Genomic DNA, 22,120 nt, shown 5'->3' with positions numbered 1-22,120 from the left:
TACTCAATCATGTGGCCATTCTGTGAGCTGCATCGCAGTAGAAAACAAACACTAGCTTGTCAGCTGTCAGTAATCATCAGCGTGCAGTTTCTGGGGAGTGTGTGTAGGAGCTTTATATGCGTGGTAGTTCTCCTATATTACAACTTGATGCTTCTCCCTCATTGAAATTGCTCTCTGATATTAACAAGGATTGATGCCACCACTGTCAGTTTGTACAAACCACAATCTTGCAAAATGAGATTGGGTTATTGGCAATGATTTTGTTGGACTCTAAGGAAAACAAGTACTTCAGTTCATATATTTTTATTCACTGCTTATGCAAAGATTGTCATGTCTTTGCTTTAAGTTAATGTATTTTAAGGAAGTGAATATCCTCACCTGCTCAGTCACTTCCCGTCATTTTGTTTTAAAGATTCTTTTCCTTCTTCCGAAGTGATGAAAAAGTCCTTTTTAGAGAGTGGTTGTCAGTGTGTGATTGATGTAGTAAGTAAAGTATGTTTCCATTTTGTCGGACCATATCGGCTGTGTGGCGAAATGGCTTCTCAATTTTCTTAGAGAGAAGCTCCCTTGATATTAAAGAAGTGAAAAGAGCATTCATTTAAGGCAGGCTGTTCCAACTGTGCCCAGTGGGGGCAAGGACCTTATTGCTCACCCCACCATTGCACTCGCAAGAAGGCACAGCTAGGCTACTGGCCAGCCAGCCTCATAGCACATATTCTGCTCATGTGCGGGTCACTTTTTCAACTACATATTCAGCTGTCACTTTGACAAATTCCATATACAAGGGTTTGACACAGAGTTCCTAAAACATTTCAGATGTGACTAAATAAAATGAAATTGTCTTGATTCTGTTACAGTTTTAATTTTCCAAATATTTTGCAGGAGGTGTGCAAGTTGCTGGTCCATATTCAACATCCTGAAATATACAAACGTATTGGAGTGACACCACCTCGAGGATTTCTTCTTCATGGGCCCCCAGGATGCGGAAAAACATTGCTGGCTCAAGCTATTGCTGGTGTAAGTGTTCTAATCTTTCTTTTTACTGATAATATTGATATGGTTTTTCACTGAACTGTTTAATGTAAGAAACATGTCCTTCCTTATTTATTCCATATGAAAATAAAAAGTTAATATTAAACTTATGAACTGCAGAAGAGAAGTAGACATTTAGTTGTCACTGAATTGGAATAAATTAGAACAAGGCTAACAGGCATTCAGATATGCAAACATTTTTTAATTGCTGGCTTTTTAAATTTAGAGGAAAATTTGAAGGAGTTACTTCTGCTAAAGGGCATATAAGCTGTTATTTTGCTATTGCATTTTGGGTGTTATGCCCCTGTCAATCACAAATATTCAGTCTCATGCCACAGCTCCAATATGAGTAATTGTTCCCTTGTAGGGATCAGTTTGAAGCAATGCAGGGGGAAAACTGTGATCATGAACAATATTAACTGTGGTGTTCAGTGCAGCTTGAAGTAAAGAGTTGTATTTCTCAGACACCTCTGTCGTCATCTCCATCTTTCGTATCCTTATTGTAGGTGGATTGCTCTCTATCTGGTGCCTGAGTGACCTTCCCCTCTTCCCGAACCTACCCCTTTCTTCATGAAGAAGGAACCAACAGTACTGAAAACATTTAAAGGAGTCTGTTGGCAGTATTGTATTTAGAAAATCAATCCCTAAAGGTGAATACAGGTCAGCCAATCTGATTACTTCTAATAAGCTATTTTCCTATCTTAAAAATGTGGTTCAGGTTGTTGTTATTATGATTGCTTATAAAATTTAAATAGCATTTATGGTCAATATTCTCAAAAAATATTGTTATTTTTATATAATTAAAGCTTAAAAATCAGTAAATATCAAGATTTGGTTGCGTAATCGAGAATACTCTGTCACTGGGTGATGCTCTCATGACATCACAGACTAGGAAGAAAGACAAAGCTGTACATGTGTTACAGGAGTATAAGCCAAAGTTACGAGGCCATTACGTACTTTTTCTGCAAACAGTTTAGCTATTTAGTGATAGAAAACGCACTTACAACCTAAGTAACAATTGAAAGGAATTTTATGAATGCTGATAGTGCAAAACTAGCAAAAGCTGAAGCATTAATGCACCACCCATTTAGAGTGGCCATGTGTGCAACAATGGACATTCTTCTCCATGCAACATTGTTAAACTGACTCAAAACTAAGGAATTGTAGAAAATTTGTAAAGGGGGACCGTACATTATAACTAGACTGTTGACTATTGAAATACGGCTTCCCGGAAAGACACAAGTTGAAAATATGGTCACTATTTTTTAATTAACTTAAATTTGCCATATTTCGTGACAGTACCTTTTCCATTAGATGTTTGCAAGGCGATATAAGTCTTTGCTTCAGTTGTCTAAGTATGATTCCACAATGCATCGTTGTCGGCTGCAGAAATGACGTGGTTCAAAGTGTTTCTCTCATTTTGGTGTTTTAAATACAGTTTCTTCTTTATAGTCAATACAAAAATAATAGTAACATAATTCAAAATTATTTAGGACTTCGACCTTCACAATGTTCTTCCATCATCACACACCAACAGTTAGCTGCCGACTGACTATAGTCAAAGACGACTCTAACGTCAAAGATACTTTACACAATCCACAAGTTTCCATTTGTAATCAGTCTCTTTGCTGTTCTTCGATACATTTCCTAATAGTAAACAATATGCTTTCACTCTCAAAAACAGAGGTAAATTAACATGTAATAAGAGAAATTATAATAAATTCTGACAAAAATATAAGAAAACATTTACACTTCGGTATCGAAAAATAAGGTAAAAAAAATAACATTTCCCAGATCCATTACAACTGCTCCCCAGGGCTTTTGTTGTTATGGACATATACAACAAAATCCCGACCACTCTCAGTAATGGATCTGTATTACACAATTAGCACACTAATGATGCAGTCTGATAACCTCTTCTAAATTTGGATTCTTTGAATCTGTGGACTTGTTACTGGCTGTTGTTGCAATGATACTTCCCCATCAATCCCATACACAAAAATTCAAGTAAAGAAATTTGACATGACAAATATATATGGTATAAAACATACATGAGAAATATTCTAACATACAGCATACAGATTAAAAATAATAGAAAGGTAAAACTCCTTTGCTAGAATAAGATTTAATTTAATTTTTTCATACATATATTTTTTTAACTTCTGATTTTTTATTTTTTTTTATTAGTCACGGTTTTTTGTTTTTGTTTATTTTTTTTGCTTATGATTTTCTTTTTTTACTCATGTTTTTTTTTTTTTTGTTTGTATTTTTTTTTTCTTATGATTTTCTTCTTTTAGTACAGCTAAAGATACATCAGTATTATCTAAATTTTTTTTTTTTGCAATTATTTATGTACACTTTCCTCTCTACTACAATATTACTACAAGTCACATTCTTATGAAGAGTACTTTTGCTCCCCACAGCATCAGTATAAACAACAATAAACTGCTCATATATCATGAGGCTTTATCTAAAATTGGTTTTGAAACTTATACCTTTGCATGCATGTCCTCACATGCATGCCTTCACCCACAGGGAAGACTTAGCTTCCAAAAATTAGAAAAAAATTCAGAAATGCTCACTAGGGAGACTTTTTTTGTAAAAATAGTAAAAATAAATCTTTCTCTCATTCTTTGTTACATCAGTGTTTTTTCATCAGTTTCAATTAACATGTGACTTCAAATTATTAATTTATACATGCAAATATACATACTTGGTTGTACAGGTAGTTTGACCTAACAAGCATATTCCAGTGGAGGACTTTTGTTTTTGATGATAATAGATTATTTAAATTTTTTGAAATTATGATTTCTGTTTATACAGTTTTAAAGAGACAACATTCCTGAGACCAAATAATTTCTTTGACTTAGGATACACCAAACGATAAGCATTAGGGTGTGGATTTTCTATGACTTCAAAAGGCCCAATATAGATATCAAAGAATTTTTTTAATTTCTGAAGTTAACATTTTTGATTTTTCATGAGATTTGACCAGAACAAGATCCCCAATTTTAAAAGTGGTTAATCTTACCCTATTGTTATGTCTTTTATTCCTCTTTTCCCCTTGTTTCCTCATAGTTTCCCTGACAATATCTTCTCTCTCTTGCATAGTTAAAGGTGTACATATAGGAAATTCAATAAGTTCTGATATAAGATTTGGAGGTCTAATATTAAACATAATCTCATACGGTGAAAATCCTGTGGAACTATGTTGTAGGCTATTCATAATATCTTCAAAATTTCGAATGTGCTCAAACCAAGTTGGATGTTTATGGCTACAGTAGGTTCTACAAAGTCTCCCAATTTCCCTCATATATCTTTCTGCAGGATTGGTGGACGGAGAATAAACAGATATAAGTATATGCTTCAATTTTGATCTTTCAATAAACTGTTTCCAAATTTTTGAAGTAAACTGTGAACCATTATCTGATAATATAGCTTTTGGTTTACCCACCTGTGCGAAATAATCTCTTTCAATTTTTATTATAATTTCATGACTAGTAGCTTTTTTCACTGGATATAGTTTAATTAATTTTGAAAATACATCTACCATAACAAATATGTAACAGTGACCACCTTTACTCTTTGGTAACATTCCATATAAGTCCACTGCGATAAGATCTAAAGGTTTTTCCGGAATAATGTTTTGCATCTCTCCACCACATCTTTGATTGCTCACTTTAACTCTCTGACATTTGTCACAGGTTGCCAATTCTTTTCTTACCTTCTTTCCAATATTGTAAAAATAAACATTTTCTTGTATCTTTTGAATGCACTTCTGTATCCCACAATGACCAAAACTTTCATGTATGTAAATGATCAGCTTATCAGCATCTGCCTCTGGCCAACACAGTTTCCAATTATCAGAATCTACATCTGTTCTCCGAAATAAAATCCCCTTATGTAATTTGTAAAATTTATCAAGTTTCTCATACCCCTTCTTGCCTAAACATTCTTTGATTAATTTCCAACTCTGATCCAAATTTTGATTTTTTCTAATTTTGTTACACATAGCTCTAATTGTTTTCTCATTTTCCACCCCTTTTAAGTATCTAATTTTAAATTGCTTTTCCTCCTCTTGTTCAAAAATCTCCTTTTCTCCCCCAATTGGTAACCTTGAAAGTGAATCAGCTACTACATTCTCAGAACCTTTAATGTGTTTGATTTCGAAGTCAAACTGTTGCAGAAATATTGCCCATCTGGTCAATCTACTGTGGTATAATTTGCACTCTTGTAAGTAACTCAAAGCTTTATGATCCGAAAATACTATGGTTTTATGTCCAATAAGGTAAATTCTAAATTTTGTAAAAGCCCAATGAATTGCCAAAAGTTCCTTCTCTGTGACTGTATAATTTTTCTCATGCTTGAGCAACATTCTGCTTGCAAATGCTATGGTACAATGTATCTTAACTCCATTCTCTACTCTTTCTTGAAATAACTCTGCTCCAAGCCCATAATTACTGCTATCAGTGTTCAAACAAAATGGTAAATTAAAATCAGGTCTGTGTAATAAGTGTTGCTTCCTCAACTCTTGCTTAATTTTATCAAACTCTTCCTGACAACTTTTATCCCAAACCCAAACAGTGCTTTTCTTAAGTAACTGACTTAAACATGGTGCATTCAGACTCTGATCACTTATATGTTTTCGGTAATAACCGCATAACCCAAAGAACGACTTTAATTGTTTTTTAGTCTTAGGAATAGGAATTTCTGAAATTGCTTTAATTTTTTCTGGATCTGCCAAAATTCCCTTGTCTGTGACAACATGACCCAAAAATTTTAATTCAGAAACTGCAAACTTACATTTCTCTAATTTCAATGTCATCCCCCCTTTTCTAAGTTTTTCACAAACTGACTTCAAAATCGAAAAATGTTCCTCCCAATTTTGCCCTGTAACCAAAATGTCATCTACATAAATTATCAGTTTAGACGCAAGTTCATGCCCCAGTACATGATCCAAAGCTCTTATAAATTCGGAAACAGAAGAATTTAACCCAAATGGTACAACACAATATTGGTAACTCTTACCATTGTGCAAGAAAGCAGTATATTTTCTAGAATTAACCGAAAGTGGTACCTGATGAAAACCCGAAGTTAGATCCAAACTTGACATATATTTTATATCTGTAAATTTATAGAGTAACTCATCAATATTTTCAGGATGGTCTGTCTGTCTGAACAAAATTTTGTTTAAGTGTCTAGAGTCCAAAACCAATCTTACTCCACCATCTTTTTTCGAAACTACAACTAGAGGATTATTATATGCACTGATACTCCTTTCTATTATATTACATCCTTCCATTTTTTTCAGCTCTTTCTCAACAGCAGGTCTTTTTGATATTGCAATACTGTATGGTTTTATGAAAAATGGTTCATGAGGTTTTACCTGAAGCTCACACTGATAACCCTTTACCCTACCAGGTATGTCACTGAAAACATCACTGTATTCCCACAGCAGATTTTCTAACTGTTGTTTTTGCTCCCCAGATAAATTTTGTGTTTCTGAAATTTTCAAATTTACTAAATTCCCAAATTCGACTTCATCAGTATTAAATCTATGAGTTTCAATATTCTCCAATCTATTTTCTTTTAGTAAATTGATACTGTCAAAATTTCCATTACTCTGATCACCAAGTGTGTTCACAAAATTTGTCTGAATGTATTCCCTTTCACTAGTTTCTATCAAAAGTTTTCTTCCAACCCAATCAAATGCTGTATTTACTTTTACAATCCAATTCATACCCAAAAGAAAATCCTCATTAAATTCCTGAATTACAAAACATCCATGTGTGAACAACTTGCCTTCAATTAAAAATGTCACTAAAGCCTGTCTTTTTACCAATTTACTGCTCTTCCCAGTAGCACCTTTTATCTTTACCCCAACAACTGGCATTTCAACATAATCTTTCCCCACTTTCAATTTCTTGCTTAACCTTTCAGATATTCCCGAGATCTCACTTCCTGTATCAATTAAACATTTACCAATCCATGACCCAATTTGAACTTTTATATAAGGACTGCAAAATTGATCACTTTTCTCAGAACCTGTCTCCTCATGTAATAAATCACTTTCAATTTCCCCAAACCTATACTTATCAGAATCATATGGTATATCATTATATGTATTATTTGTCACAGTTATAAAATTTGCACAAGATACAAAATTGTCATTAGTACTCTCTATTATCTCAAATAGCCAAGAATTTTCATCCAAATCACATTGTATACTATTGAAGTATTTATCCTTCAGCTTTTCAAAAATAAAATATCTCATCTTTTTCCACCACTCAGGACATACAGTTTCACATACATTAATAAGCATCTTTCTAAAGTTCTTGTCAAAAGAAATAGTTTCACTGTTCAGCCATAGATTCATAAGAAATGTGTGTGTATCATTAGTATCTGTAAAAGTTTCACTTAGGTAAGAAGTTATACATGTGTCATCGTTGTTTGTGTAGTCAGATTCTTTACCAGCAACATCTAAATTCACACTTTTACATACACCCAGCTTGCGAGCTTTATTCATCCTGGTAACATCCCTGGGAATTTCTATAATATTCTCACTATTTAATCCATTTTCAACCATGTGTATACCCAACTCCCTATTTAAACTAATGAAATACCTTTCCTTAACATCATCATCAATACCATTACCATCATTATCAACTTTATCAACAACATCATTATCATTACACATATTCAGGTCATACACATTCAAATTATCCCCCAAAATATTATTTCCCCTTTCTAAAGTTACCAAATCCCTTTCACCAACATTTTCATTCTCACAGCATACATTCTCTCTTTCATTCACACACATCTCTGAACTACTACAAATTACATCATCTGACAAAGTGTTGTTCTTTTCTACCCAAGTGTAAAACTCTGTTAAATTAAATGAATCGCAATTACTTTTATCTACTGTATGTTCTTGTGTATTGAAAATGTTATCTTTATCATCATTATTTTCCTCTTGAAATTTCTTCAATAAGTAACAACTAATGACCTCATGTGATAGCTTAGGTTTGGAACTGTCATGTTTGAGTTTATAACAGTCACATCCATTGGTCCCTTCATCATGCTCACCTTCTGCCTCAACCTTGCGGACCTTCAAGGGGGCGTCTACTCGTTTTTTATTTCCGGTTCCTGTTTGAATTGCTGATTATGGTTCTGCCAATGTCTCTGATCAACATTTCTATTCCCATTCCTATGCCAAACATTACCTGATTGTTGGTAATTTCTATTGTACTGATCTCTAACAAAATTTCTGTCATTTTGATCCCCAAAGTGTTCTCTATTTTGTTGATTATTAACGCGAAAATGTTGTTCTTGTTTTGGATAAAAATTATGGTCCTTCTTTTCAAAATTGCTATATCTCCCTGAATTTTGACTGACGCCATGAAAATTGTTTTGTTCCCTTTTTTGAAAGTTGTCATTTCCCCAATTTTGACCATTACCTTTCTGAATAAACCCATTGTGTGTTCTTGATGTTACCCTATCCAACTTTTCAATATAATTGAGAAACTGCTCTACATTACTATCAGGACAATGAACTAAACTCAACTGCATTGTTGATGGCAATCTTCTCTTTAAGGTATCAATTTTGATCAAGTCATCCAAAGGTTTTGTTAAATGAATAAGTTTTTGAAGTTCACATTTGCAAAATTGTTTCATGTTCCCATCTGATTCTCTATAGTTTCGCCCATTCAAAAATTCACTTTTGATTCTAGTTTGTTTAAGATCATCCCAAAATTTTTCCAGAAATTTTGATTCAAATTCTAAAAAGGTCATCCCCAAAGTTACAATCTGGTTTGCCCAAGTCAAAGCTTCCCCTTCCAAGAATTTTTTCACAAATTTAATTTTTATTTCATCTGGTGAGTGAGGTAAAAAACAATCCTTACAATACTGCATAAAATCAACGGGATGTAAGGGTCCATCTACCGAAAAGTGCTTCACTGGAATATTAGATACAAGATTACATGTGTTGACATTGTAATTCTTGCTTTGAAATTCAATGTCAAAACTTTCAATTTTTTCGCTAAGTTCTTTGACAGATTTTTTGTTTTCTAAATCATTGCATTCTACTTTTTCTTCTAGAGTAACCAAGCGATTGTCAATTTTTTGTTCTAAATTTTTTACTAAAACTTTTGTATTCTCATCCAAATTTTTAATTTCCCCTTTTATCTCATTAAAATCAATTAAATTTATTTCCCTATCTGCCAGTAACTCATTTTTTACAGTATTAATTTCACCACTCAATTTAGCATCAATTTCATTTACTTTTGCTTCCACAGATTCAATTTTTTCCTCAACACTGCCAACTCTGTTCGAAAGATCACCCACTTGGGTATTGACTGCTTGGACTTGCAACAAAATGTTATCAATTTTTTCATCCCAGTAAGTCTTATTGTCGTCAACTGATTGTCTAATTTCTTGCGTGAAATTTACAAGAAAACTTTTCAAATCAAATTGATCGGTTTTTTCTATTTTATTTGACCTGTCCTGATGTTCGAAGTCTATTAAATTACTACTTTCTACTTTAGGCACAATACTCTCGAAAATCTCGTAAGTCATTGTGAAGAACAAACATTTATACACAACAATACAAAACAAGATAAAAATATTGTTTTAACAAAATACGAGGGTTTCGTGACTTATCTGGAACACTCTTCTACTGTTGCAAAACCACGTTTTCCATCCATGTGATTGTTGACCAAAATTCTTGAAGTATTTTCTTCTGTCGAAAATTATATTTTTTGCCGAAACATTTCTTCTCCAAAACTTTTACTTCCCGATGAACACAAACACTGTAGCACACATTCTGAAGAAACTGGTATTAACACACAAAAATTTTCTTCCTCGTAGCACTGTTGAAGATCTCGTGAACACAATATCCCGGCACTGAGCCCCCAGTTGAAATACGGCTTCCCGGAAAGACACAAGTTGAAAATATGGTCACTATTTTTTAATTAACTTAAATTTGCCATATTTCGTGACAGTACCTTTTTCATTAGATGTTTGCAAGGCGATATAAGTCTTTGCTTCAGTTGTCTAAGTATGATTCCACAATGCATCGTTGTCGGCTGCAGAAATGACGTGGTTCAAAGTGTTTCTCTCATTTTGGTGTTTTAAATACAGTTTCTTCTTTATAATCAATACAAAAATAATAGTAACATAATTCAAAATTATTTAGGACTTCGACCTTCACAATGTTCTTCCATCATCACACACCAACAGTTAGCTGCCGACTGACTATAGTCAAAGACGACTCTAACGTCAAAGATACTTTACACAATCCACAAGTTTCCATTTGTAATCAGTCTCTTTGCTGTTCTTCGATACATTTCCTAATAGTAAACAATATGCTTTCACTCTCAAAAACAGAGGTAAATTAACATGTAATAAGAGAAATTATAATAAATTCTGACAAAAATATAAGAAAACATTTACACTTCGGTATCGAAAAATAAGGTAAAAAAAATAACATTTCCCAGATCCATTACACTATCAGCCATGAACTACAAAGAAAAACAAAGTGAAATTATTCTGGACAAAATTTAGTGCTGATTTGCTATGTAGAAGACACTTACCAGAGAGACTGTGGTCAGTAGGTACTCGGTGGTGCAATGGATAGTGCAGCTGACAAGAAGTTATGAGATCATGTGTTCGAGTCCTGGTAGGGTCATATATTTTTGACAGTTGTATGCAAAATACAAGAATAGCAGTAGCAATAACTGAGTCTAGTAGTTCTTTCGATATCGGGATATTTTATATACAGCATCAAATTAATCTTGGTCTGAGTAATGGACAACAGAGGATAAATACATTATTTTACTTTATAAACAAACAATTCTCTTCATTGGAGAGCATTGCTAGTGGTGATAATATCACCATAATCCCATAGTACAACAAGGTGTAGGACGATTAGGTTTTATTTACAGAGAGATCTACAGCATGCGGATAACATAAATGTAAGGGCTGTTATGTTTGTGAGTGTGAACTAACATCAATGTCCAAAGCAGATTTATTTCATCTTTATGTAAAATGATGAAACTTTGTTTCTAATAAGGTTAAAACTGTGTGGTCACATTAACGAGAAAATATATTTTTGAAAGCGATGTGTGTGTGTGTGTGTGTGTGTGTGTGTGTGTGTGAAAAGTGATTGCAAATGTAAACGCATGTAAACACCAAGGATTAATATTCTGTTTCTGATTGGTGTGATGAAGTTTCATAATCATTATTTGGTTTCCATTTGAGAGGACTGTCAAGTCGTTTTACAAATAAGTTAGAATATTCATTCAGACTGTATTCAAACCAGCAATCCGTAATCATCATCCTCTAAAATTCAATGATCTACCACTGTAACAGGTAAGCTACCAGACAATTTAGGTATATTCGGCTAAAACAACAATTTTCACTAAGTGTTTAATTTTGTTTAGTGACATTATCCTTCCTTGTAACAGTGGGAAAACATGTCTTGGAGGTAAATTATTGTCCACTTCACAATGCAACACATTTTTTATTAAGTTCACGAGCTTGCGTATTGACATGATGGCAATTTTTGGGCACATTATACACATCTTCTCATTCCCTGGAACACTCAAAAACAACTTTTCAGATGTTTTTATAGATATATTTATACAGTATGGTACTGGATACCATTTGTAATCCAATTTCTGAAACATTAATTCGAAAACAAGACATCACTGTGATTAAGCTTTATGACAGCAGGAACAGCACGCTAGCCAGTGATGTCACAGGCATCACATGACTCGAATGGAGCGTTTTAGCGGGTTTTCAAATTATTTGAATTTCATTTCCATTTTATAAAAGAATACCGAAATTCAGGAGGAAAAAAAAAGCATGTTAGGAGCATAAAATGACATAATTAACCATTTAAGACAATTTCCAGAAAACAGTCAAATACCCTATTTTGTCCTTCTGATAGAACTAAAATGCTATTCTGTCACACCAGACAGTGTGAAACATTCATGGTATTTCCAAAACAACAAGAAGGATTTGGCCAGAAGTGTACGGATATGTTAATGTGAGAAGTGCCAAATTTCTTTTTTTAATTGTCTGTCAGAATAATAATTATATGCAATAGGAAAAAGGGGAAAAATAACGTGTTCTGCAGTGAATACTTCTGGTTTATGAGTATTTATGCCTTAGAAGCAATGATAAATTTGTTATTGTGGAAACAAAAATACAAAAAACTTGTTAGACATACAAGCAATCTTAAAGTGGATTAATGCATCAAATCTTGTGAAAAATAAAGTTTTAGTGCTGAGGCAAGTAATTTGTGATGCATACATGATCTTTAGGTGCTTTAAAAGTGAAAAAATGAAGAGAGGGGAAAAAAAAGAAAAAAAAAGTTCAACTTCAAATAGGTGTCTGGTTTGTCACCACTGCTACTTCACTAGGGCTTCAAACAGCCAAGAGGAAATATTTACACCCTGGCCAAAACTCAAGATTTGAAAATGGATACCAGTACAAAAATTTCCAAGTTTCCTAAAAGAGCTATTAAGTAAGCCAGTTGTCTTCCATAAATTTCCATATAAATGGAAAGTAATCTGGTTTCATATTTGAAGACAGCTGTTCATTTATTATAATAGTTTATAACAAACTCTATCTGCAGTAATTCTGGCAGAATTGAATAGCCAAGTATGTGCTGCTGCCAATTCAATTTTATATAAAAAGTAATCATGTTCAGTGAGAAAGAAGTTAAAGGAGTAACTATTGCCAGTCACTGTCAAAATAATTCGTGTATAATATTTGGCCTTTGAAGATCTGGCGGTTCTCTCCAACCATAAAAAAGATCCAATTCACTCCCTATAAAAACTCCAAGAAACTGCAGCCAAAACTTGACTGCATATATCCTACATCGCATTCGGGAGGACGACGGTTCAATCCCGTCTCCGGCCATCCTGATTTAGGTTTTCCGTGATTTCCCTAAATCCTTTCAGGCAAATGCCGGGATGGTTCCTTTCAAAGGGCACGGCCGATTTCCTTCCCCATCCTTCTCTAACCCGAGCTTGCGCTCCGTCTCTAATGACCTCGTTGTCGACGGGACGTTAAACACTAATCTCCTCCTCCCCTCCTATATCCTACATAAAATGTTAGCACTTGGTACGAACTTCTTAGAGCCTGTGTAGCCAACCTGCAACAACTCAGCTTGTCAAAATATCTCAGATACTTAACAGCACATACACTATGTGATCAAAAGTATCCAGACATCCTCAAAAACATACGTTTTCATGTTAGGTGCATTGTGGTGCCAGGTACTCCATATCATCAACCTCACTAGTCATTAGACATTATGAGAGAGCAGAATGGGGCACTCTGCGGAACTCTCAGACTTCAAATGTGATCAGGTGATTGGGTGTCACGTGTGTCGTATGTCTACGCGAGATTTCCACACTCCTAAACATACCTGGGTCCACTGTTTCCGATGTGATAGTGAAGTGGAATCGTGAAGGGACACTTCAGCACAAAAGCGTACACGCTGACCTCGTCTGTTGACTTACAGAGACCGCCGACAGTTGAAGAGGGTTGTAATGTGTAATAGGTAGACATCTATCCTAACCATCACACAGGAATTCCAAACTGCATCAGGATCCACTGCAAGTACTATGACTTTTAGGCGGAAATTGAGAAAACTTGGATTTCATGGTCGAGCAGCTGCTCGTAAGCCACACATCACGCCAGTAAATGCCAAATGACACCTCGCTTGGTGTAAGGAGCATAAACATTGGACGATTGAACAGTTAAAGAACATTGTGTGGAGCGACGAATCACGGTATACAATGTGGTGATCCAATGGCAGGCTGTGATATGGCAAATGCCCAGTGAACATCTGCCAGCATGTGATGTGCCAACAGTAAAATTCTGAGGCAGTGGTGTTATGGATTTGGTCGTGTTTTTCATGGAGAGGGCTTGCACCCCTTGTTGTTTTGCATGGCACTATCACAGCACAGGCCTACATTGATGTTTTAAGCACCTTCTTGCTTCCAACTGTTGAAGAGCAATTCAGGGATGGTGATTGCATCTTTCAACATCATAGAGCTCCTGTTCATAATGCATGGCCTGTGGCGGAGTGGTTACATGACAATAACAGCCCTATAATGGACTGGCCTGCACAGAGTCCTGACCTGAATCCTATAGAAAACCTTCGAGATGTTTTGGAACACCGACTTCGTGCCAGGCCTCACTGACAGATAGCAATATGTCTGCTCAGTGCAGCACTCCATGAAGGATGGGCTGTCATTCTCAAGAAATCTTCCAGCACCTGGTTGATCATATGCCTGCGAGAGTGGAAGCTGTCATCAAGGCTAAGGGTCGGCCTACACGATGCTGAATTCCAGCATTACCGGTGAAGGGTGCCACGAACTTGTAAGTCATTGTCAGCCAGGTGTCTGGATACTTTTGATCATATAGTGTAGCTAGTGGAATTCATAAACCTTCGGAAGATTAAATTGTGAAGCAGAGATAGAATCTCTAAATTACAAAAAGCCTACAGAATCTCTTGGAACAGAGTGATTATCTCTGAATGCAAAACAAAAACACTAAAATACAGTAATTAAACTATAAGCATCACAGACATAGAAAACCTAACTAATTGGTAGCAAACCACCATTTCATTGCATCAAAAAGCAAAATGCTGAGCAAGTCTGCACTTTTCAGGAAGAGAAAAGTGAAATTAATGGTTATTTTTCACCGTGAGTGATGACAGGCTGGTTGTCTAACTCATTAGCTAAATCAAGTTCAGAGAGGTGCTTAAAACTGAAAGAGATAATTAGGAAACCGACATCATAGGTGGTGTTGTACAGGATATCGTCTTCACAATTGTAGAGAGTAATCAAATTGTAGACAGACCCAGAACTGGAACCAAAAGAACCTGGACAGAACATCAGAAGAGAAATTTCAGTGAGAAAATGAAGAGTTAACCGTTAATAATAATAATAATAATAATAATGTTGTTTTGCATGGCAAACATTATGGACAGGTAGACAATTTAAGAAAATTCTTTATAGAACGAGCAGAAACTAGCAAAATACACAAGGCAATCACTCATATAAATACATCGGCTACACCACTGCAATTTCATAACCACTTCTACAACCCTTTAGATAACATAACATCAACAGATACGAAGAAAGTAAATTGGAAAAAGAAAACACTTCATGGCAAGCACCCGTATCATCTAACACAGCCACACATCGATCAAGACGCATCCAACACATGGCTAAGAAAAGGTAATATATACAGTGAGACAGAAGGATTCATGATTGCAATACAGGATCAAACAATAAACACCAGGTATTTCAGCAAGCATATTATTAAAGATCCCAATACCACAACAGATAAATGCAGACTTTGTAAACAACAAATAGAAACAGTAGATCACATCACAGGCGGATGTACAATACTAGCAAATACAGAATACCCCAGAAGACATGACAATGTCGCAAAAATAATACATCAACAGCTTGCCTTACAACATAAACTTATAAAACAACACGTTCCTACATACAAGTATGCACCACAAAATGTACTGGAGAATGATGAATACAAATTATACTGGAACAGAACCATTATAACAGATAAAACAACGCCACATAACAAACCTGACATCATACTCACCAATAAAAAGAAAAAATTAACACAACTAATCGAAATATCCATACCCAATACAACAAATATACAAAAGAAAACAGGAGAAAAAATTGAAAAATACATCCAACTGGCTGAGGAAGTCAAAGACATGTGGCATCAGGATAAAGTTGACATCATACCAATTATACTATCAACTACAGGAGTCATACCACACAATATCCACCAATACATCAATGCAATACAGCTACATCCAAACATATATATACAATTACAGAAATCCGTAATTATTGATACATGTTCAATTACCCGAAAGTTCCTAAATGCAATATAACATATACCATACAGTTAAAAGGAAGTGACGCTTGATCAAGGTCCGCGTCACTTTCCATTTTTAACCAGACTTAACGTCTGAGAAAGTAAAGAAATAATAATATTATTATTATTAAGTCCAGGTGACTTTTATCAAATTAATTAAATTGTCATCTCGAGCTATGTGAGGCTCATTTTCAGACTTAATTTTAACTGTAACTGTGTCATTCATAAACTTATAAAACCTCTGTTGAAACCATTTACAGAACAATTGTGTGTGTGTGTGTGTGTGTGTGTGTGTGTGTGTGTGTGTGTGTGTGTGTGTGTAAATAACTCACTCAATTTTTTACGCATACTGTAATGAAATTTGTTTCTCTTATCAATGGCAGCAAAGGCTAGAGTTTATTTTCAGATGTATTTTCACTGTTCATTAATTTTTGAAATTTAGAAAGCCATTTTTTTTAATTGCAAGTGATTATTCTTTGTGAACTTTAAAAGTTTTGTAGAAGATTTGTATTAGACATAGCCTGCAAAATTCAAATGTGTTTGGTCATGTTTTGCATTGTAACTTACTGCTTCCTCAGTCTGTTGTTGATAGGTGGATGAGCATTCACTTTGGTCTGTCAGGATGGCATAATTGCTTTGCTACCCAGGAGTTGTGAATTCAACTTCAGAGTAATGGACACAGGATCATGTTGGAGATGTGGAGGTGGTCGTGGGTGAAGCTCTTGTACAGTGCGTGGTGCTGACAACAAGCTGCAGTAGCAACCAGGTCATGCAAATGCAACATGCTTGAAAGCAGGCATAGCTGTGCTTCATACAGCTGGTGGAAACTCTGACACTGGCCTGTCACAAGCATCGGACTCTAAGGAGTGTGTCGGGGGGCCACCTGTCACCAGGTTTCTGTCACCAAACTCTTCACTGCTGGTGTACCATCGAGCCTGCCCGTCTAACGATGATTGCAGGCACAGAGGATGCTGCTAGTTACAGGAGTCTTGGCACATGTTGGTGTGACGCCGAGGGTGGTTGACAGTTTGAACATGTCGTCAGCCATGTGTTTCCAGGGGTGGTAAGTGGATTGTTGTGCCCCAACATTCCTCTCTGTTCCAGTAGTCCAACTGCGCCACCCCATGTCAGAGTAATACAGTCATTGAATTTAGTCTGGTACTGCTCTGACAAAGGTAGTTGTATATATTGCTGTATCAGTGGTGGCAGCGTAATTTTCTTCCAATAGCTTATGCTCTCTGACTGCAGCCTCACTTTCTCCTCTTACACTTTGAAGTGATAGATCATGATATTTTTTAAAATGATCTAACTAGCTCTTCAGTGCACTGATATTTTCAGTGCCAATCTTCAGGGCGATTTCACGAGCTTTCATTTCAGTATGTTTCTGACTATAGGAATGCTGTCAGTTCTCATTGCTTGAAATTACATTAAAAGGATGTTTTCACATCTTTGAATACAGACATGTGAATATTTTTCCTTTTGTATCCCCAGGAATTGTTATCATCGGCATTTAAGAACACTTCCTTATTTTTGATTATGCCTCACACATGGACAGTGCTTCATCGTATTTCTTCGCAATGTCAAAAAGTTTTATGTTAAGAGTATCATTGACATAACAGATTATTGTCTGCTTTTGCTGAACTGTGAGCTTTCTACAATCCCAGGCCATACCTCCACAACTTCAACACTATAATTCAAAAATATAAGAAATGCAAGGCCGGTGTTACAAAATGGAAACAGTGAATGATGGTACCACTCAAAGCGGCTTGGCTATGAACTTTGAATAGGAGAAAATATGACCCATTAATTTGTATTTTTAATTTGAAAAACAGGACTTAGATGCCAATTTTTTCATTTATTTTTTTGTGGGTGGGCATTATAGTCTAGTAAAATATGTGCTCGGAAACCAGAAGGTTTTTGTGAATTTGCAAAGTAACACATTTGAGAAATCTCAATCAAAAACAAAGATTAAAGTATTGTAGCTGGATTTCATTAGTTGAGTGAAATTTTGTAAAAGACATCGTGATCACCTTTGTAAAATTATTTCTGAAACTCAGTATTGCAGTTTTGACCATATAGCTGTTATCAAGTGGAAACAATTACACGTTAGTATATGCCAGAATCTAAAAGTCATTGGGCATACCATGATAAGAAAGATGGTTTCATCGCATTGTGTTCCTGATACTACTTCATGTGTGGAGATTGTGGATTTGCACCACACAAGTTGGCCATCCATCCCTCAACATCACATTTACATCGTTAGTGGTCTCATTTCCATAGACCATCTATGGACCATCTGGGAATTATTCGTAGAGGTTGATCTGTCATCAAATGGTGTGGCACATACTGACGAGATGTCTTAACATTCCTTGCATCCCTTTGGGTTCCACATCAACTGAATGACGTACAGAAGTGGCACTGGTATGCACTGGCTGCTGTCCACCTGGACACACATCACAATGAGGGAAACATTTCTACGGCATATTGTCACCATTTTTTGAGACGTGGGTACAAGCCTGAGTTAAAGCATTAATCAAAAGGATGGCATCACCCAGATTGCAATGCCCACAGAAATTTCAACAAGAACATAGTCAAGTGAAGCTTAAGCTGAGCTATGCCTTGTCAACTGTCACCAGCGGCTTCTTGATATTTGACAAAACTTAGTAGGCTTTTTGGGTGACTGTACTGAAGGAATGTAATGCAAATGTATTTTTAGTTAATTAAATATTGTGTTCTATTAATATTACCACTACTTTATTTACAGCTCTCATATTGTACACATTAAATTCTTAATAACACACATTGAACAATTAAGAAATTGTGGTGGTATGACTCTTGGAAACATTATTCATCAGCAGTCAATGTTAGTGTCAAGTAAAATGTTTCATTAATCTAAACAGTCTTTCATGCTAATCTTCCACCATGGTCATGCACAGTTTTTCCTCCAGACCACTTGTTGGTTCCCCTGCATGTAAACTTAACCTGCGATATTTCAGCTGAACACAAGATATTGTGCTCTTCTCACACAAGTTATATAAATACTTCAGGATTAAAGGAGACCACACAATGTAAAGCAGAGGCACTGAGTGGCTGATAACCACACATAAAAGAAAGAAAACTTGCTATTTTCTGAGTTATTATTCGATGAGGTAGACTAAAACACATACACAGGCAGGGAGGAGGACTAGGGGTGGGTTGCTCTTGGCTTAGAGGGTGGCAGCGGGTTCCCCAGCTAGGAAAGCTGGAGGGAGGAGAGGCTGGTGTGATATTAGCAGCCAGTGGAAAGCAGTTCATGCTGAAGGGGATGTGAATTGGGAGAGGGTGACAAAGTAGAAGGGGGACCTTGGGTGGAAGTTGTGGGGACAGTGGGTTACCAGAGATTGAGGCCAGGACAATTACGGGAGTGGAGGATATGTTGTAAGGATAACTGCAATCCGCGTAGTTCAGGGAAGCTGGTCATGGAGGAAATGATCCAGATGGCTCGAGTTGTGAAGCAGCCATTGAAATTGAGAATGTTATGCTCAGCTGCATGTCAGGCCACTAGGTGGTAAACTTTGTTCTTGACAATAATTTGGCAGTGGCCATTCATCCTGGCAGACAGCTGGTTGGAAGTCATACCAACGCAAAAGCCTGTGAATTGTTTGTAGCAGAGTTCCTACATAACATGCCTGCTTTCACAGGAGGCCCAACTTGTGATGAGGTGGGATAAGCCCCAGACAGGATTGGAGTAGGTGGTGCTGGGTGGGTAGATGGGCATGCCTTGTGCCTTGGTCTGCCGCAGGGATATGATCCCTACAGGAAGGGATTGGGAGTCTAGAGTGGCATTGGATGGACTAGTATGTTGTATAGGTTGGGTGGATGATCATAGTACTTGAGAAAAATGTGGAAGTGAAAGAGTTAAACCCAAACCCATTTGAAAATTTTAGAAGGTGCTACAAAAGAAACATTGGCAGTCGAAGAACAAATAAAGGCTTTTAAAACATTAGATAATTTCATTGCGGCAGTGTATCAATTTCATAAATTGTGAAATTATATGAAAAATTGAAAATTTTGTACCTGTGTCTTAAGATCTCAATGACATTTTGCGAGTTTCAAGTTGCGACTTGCGTGTTTCAAGAAATCATTGAGACTTTCACGTTTCTAGAAATAATTGGACTTCACATAAATGAAATCTTTAAAAATACTGTAAATGTATCATGTAAGTACACATTACTTGCAATTGAAAATAGTGGATAAAGTGTTTGATTTTTTGGCAGTAAAGTGTATTATGTTGTATACGTCTGCTTGATTTTAAATAGATTTCTGCCTTTGCAGTAATTTTGGTTTTGTTGTCAGTGGCCTTAATTTGCTATTTTTCACTGCTTCATTATAAACCTCATATGTTAGTATTGTTTTCCACTAAACTACAGTTACACACAGCATTTTAAATTTTTTATGAGAGTTCCATCTTCTTGTAGGTGAGGACCATAAAGTTGTTACTGATTGATTGTGTTAGTTATGATATGCGAGAAACAAATGTATATATTCACCTGGAAGTTTGTAATACCTGGAAAACACAGAATTCTCAGGGGATGTCTTCTAAGCCACCCTAGGGTGGCAGTGAAGCCATATGCAGGCAATTGCTGCTGTGCTGGATCAGTGCCTAGTTACAAGGCTTCTTCCCACATGTTAACATAACATATGGCTATCAGTTGTGTAATGCATGGAATTTCCAAAGTTTGTTCTGAGCATAGAGGACAGAGTATGCCAATAGCCATAGTCAGCAGCAACCCATCGGACATGAGAGTTGCTTATTTCTACTATCCAAGGCATTGCCTACTAGCAGTGTGGTCAGTGTTGCATTTATGATCACAATTCAGGCACATAAGGTATACAGTGTACCAATTATGCAACATGAACAGCCAATGCCAGTCTTCGACACTTCACACAAAGATGTCTGGCATGTGTCAAGATGAAATAATGAAATATTCTGTGTGATAGAAAAAGACAACTGGCTACACTTCAGAATCATCACCAGTATTCAAAATGCTGGGAAAATTTTAAGATTTACAAAAGAAATGAATAGTTTGATGGTGAATGCAAAGTAGCAAGAAAAATTTCATGAGCTGGAACTAAAGGATTAATATGAAATAATAAAATTCTCTTGTGTGGTAGTACAGTCAGAAAAAATTTCAGCCAATGCATATAAAAATAGAAATAGTATGATATTTATGGGGAAAGAAGTATTGCAAAGATCAAAAGAATATTTTGAAAACATGCTGAATATCAACTCAGACCAAGTATCAGGAGATCCAAAAGTACAGTGGAAAAGTACATGGACAAGCAAAGAAGAAAGGGAAAGTGGAGCCAGACAGATTGAAAAATACTTGCACACCTTGCAAAGATAATATAGTGCCAGAACTTCTGAAACATGGTGGTTAACTCCTAGTACATGAAAGGTGTGCATTAATAAACAAACTTGGTTGTAAATGCCAGAGGACTAGAAAGCTGGAGCAAGACTGAATACTGTAACCTTCAAATTCTCCAAAAGTAAGTGAAAAGTATACCTATTCTGAAGAGAAGATGAAAATTCGCTTGACACCTTCGTGAGAGACAATTTCCTCTCCTTCCAAATTAACAGTGTAAGTGTAAGCCAGATGTGGCTTCAATTCAGACATAGTATCAGCAGCATTAGAGAGATTTATACCAAATGAATTACCAAAACTGTGGAATTGATTCCCCTCTGTACACAAAATTGGCAAGAACACTGTTGCAGAAACATCGAAAAAGCATCCCAAATTTAAAAGAATGCAAAATTCCCAAGATTGGTGACCTTTTACAGAAGCTCGAAATTTAGTGTGGAGTTCAATGCAAGATATTTATAATAGTTTCCATGGTGAAGCTTTGTCTTGAAACGTGGCAGAAAAGCCATAGAGATTCTGGTTGTATGTAAAGTATGCTAGTGGCAAGATACAACCAATGCCTTCTCTGCATGATAGCAGTGGAAGTACTATCAGTGACAGTGCTGCTGAAGCAGAGTTAGAAAAGATTTTTCTTGTGAAACATAACTATCTCTTTACTTGCTAACATGTTTCTGGATTTCCAGAAGGCTTTTGACTCCGTACCTCACAAGCGGCTTGTAATGTAATTGCTTGCTTACGGAATATTGTCTCAGTTA

At 35.9% G+C, this 22,120-nt stretch overlaps 1 protein-coding gene across 2 annotated transcripts in view; it reads left to right on the top strand.

Annotated features, from left to right (window-relative positions):
- The window catches only part of LOC126259285 (nuclear valosin-containing protein-like), a 159,627-nt gene that overhangs the window by 64,085 nt on the left and 73,422 nt on the right, over nucleotides 1-22,120 (top strand). For both annotated transcript variants that reach the window (XM_049955932.1, XM_049955931.1), the window contains exon 7: nucleotides 883-1,017. In XM_049955932.1, coding sequence (XP_049811889.1) covers nucleotides 883-1,017 — 135 coding nt within the window. The remainder of the gene's footprint in view (nucleotides 1-882; nucleotides 1,018-22,120) is intronic.

Source organism: Schistocerca nitens, chromosome 5 (genome assembly GCF_023898315.1).
Source record: "Schistocerca nitens isolate TAMUIC-IGC-003100 chromosome 5, iqSchNite1.1, whole genome shotgun sequence".
Classification (NCBI taxonomy): domain Eukaryota; kingdom Metazoa; phylum Arthropoda; class Insecta; order Orthoptera; family Acrididae; genus Schistocerca; species Schistocerca nitens.
This window is presented reverse-complemented; position numbering and strand designations above follow the sequence as displayed.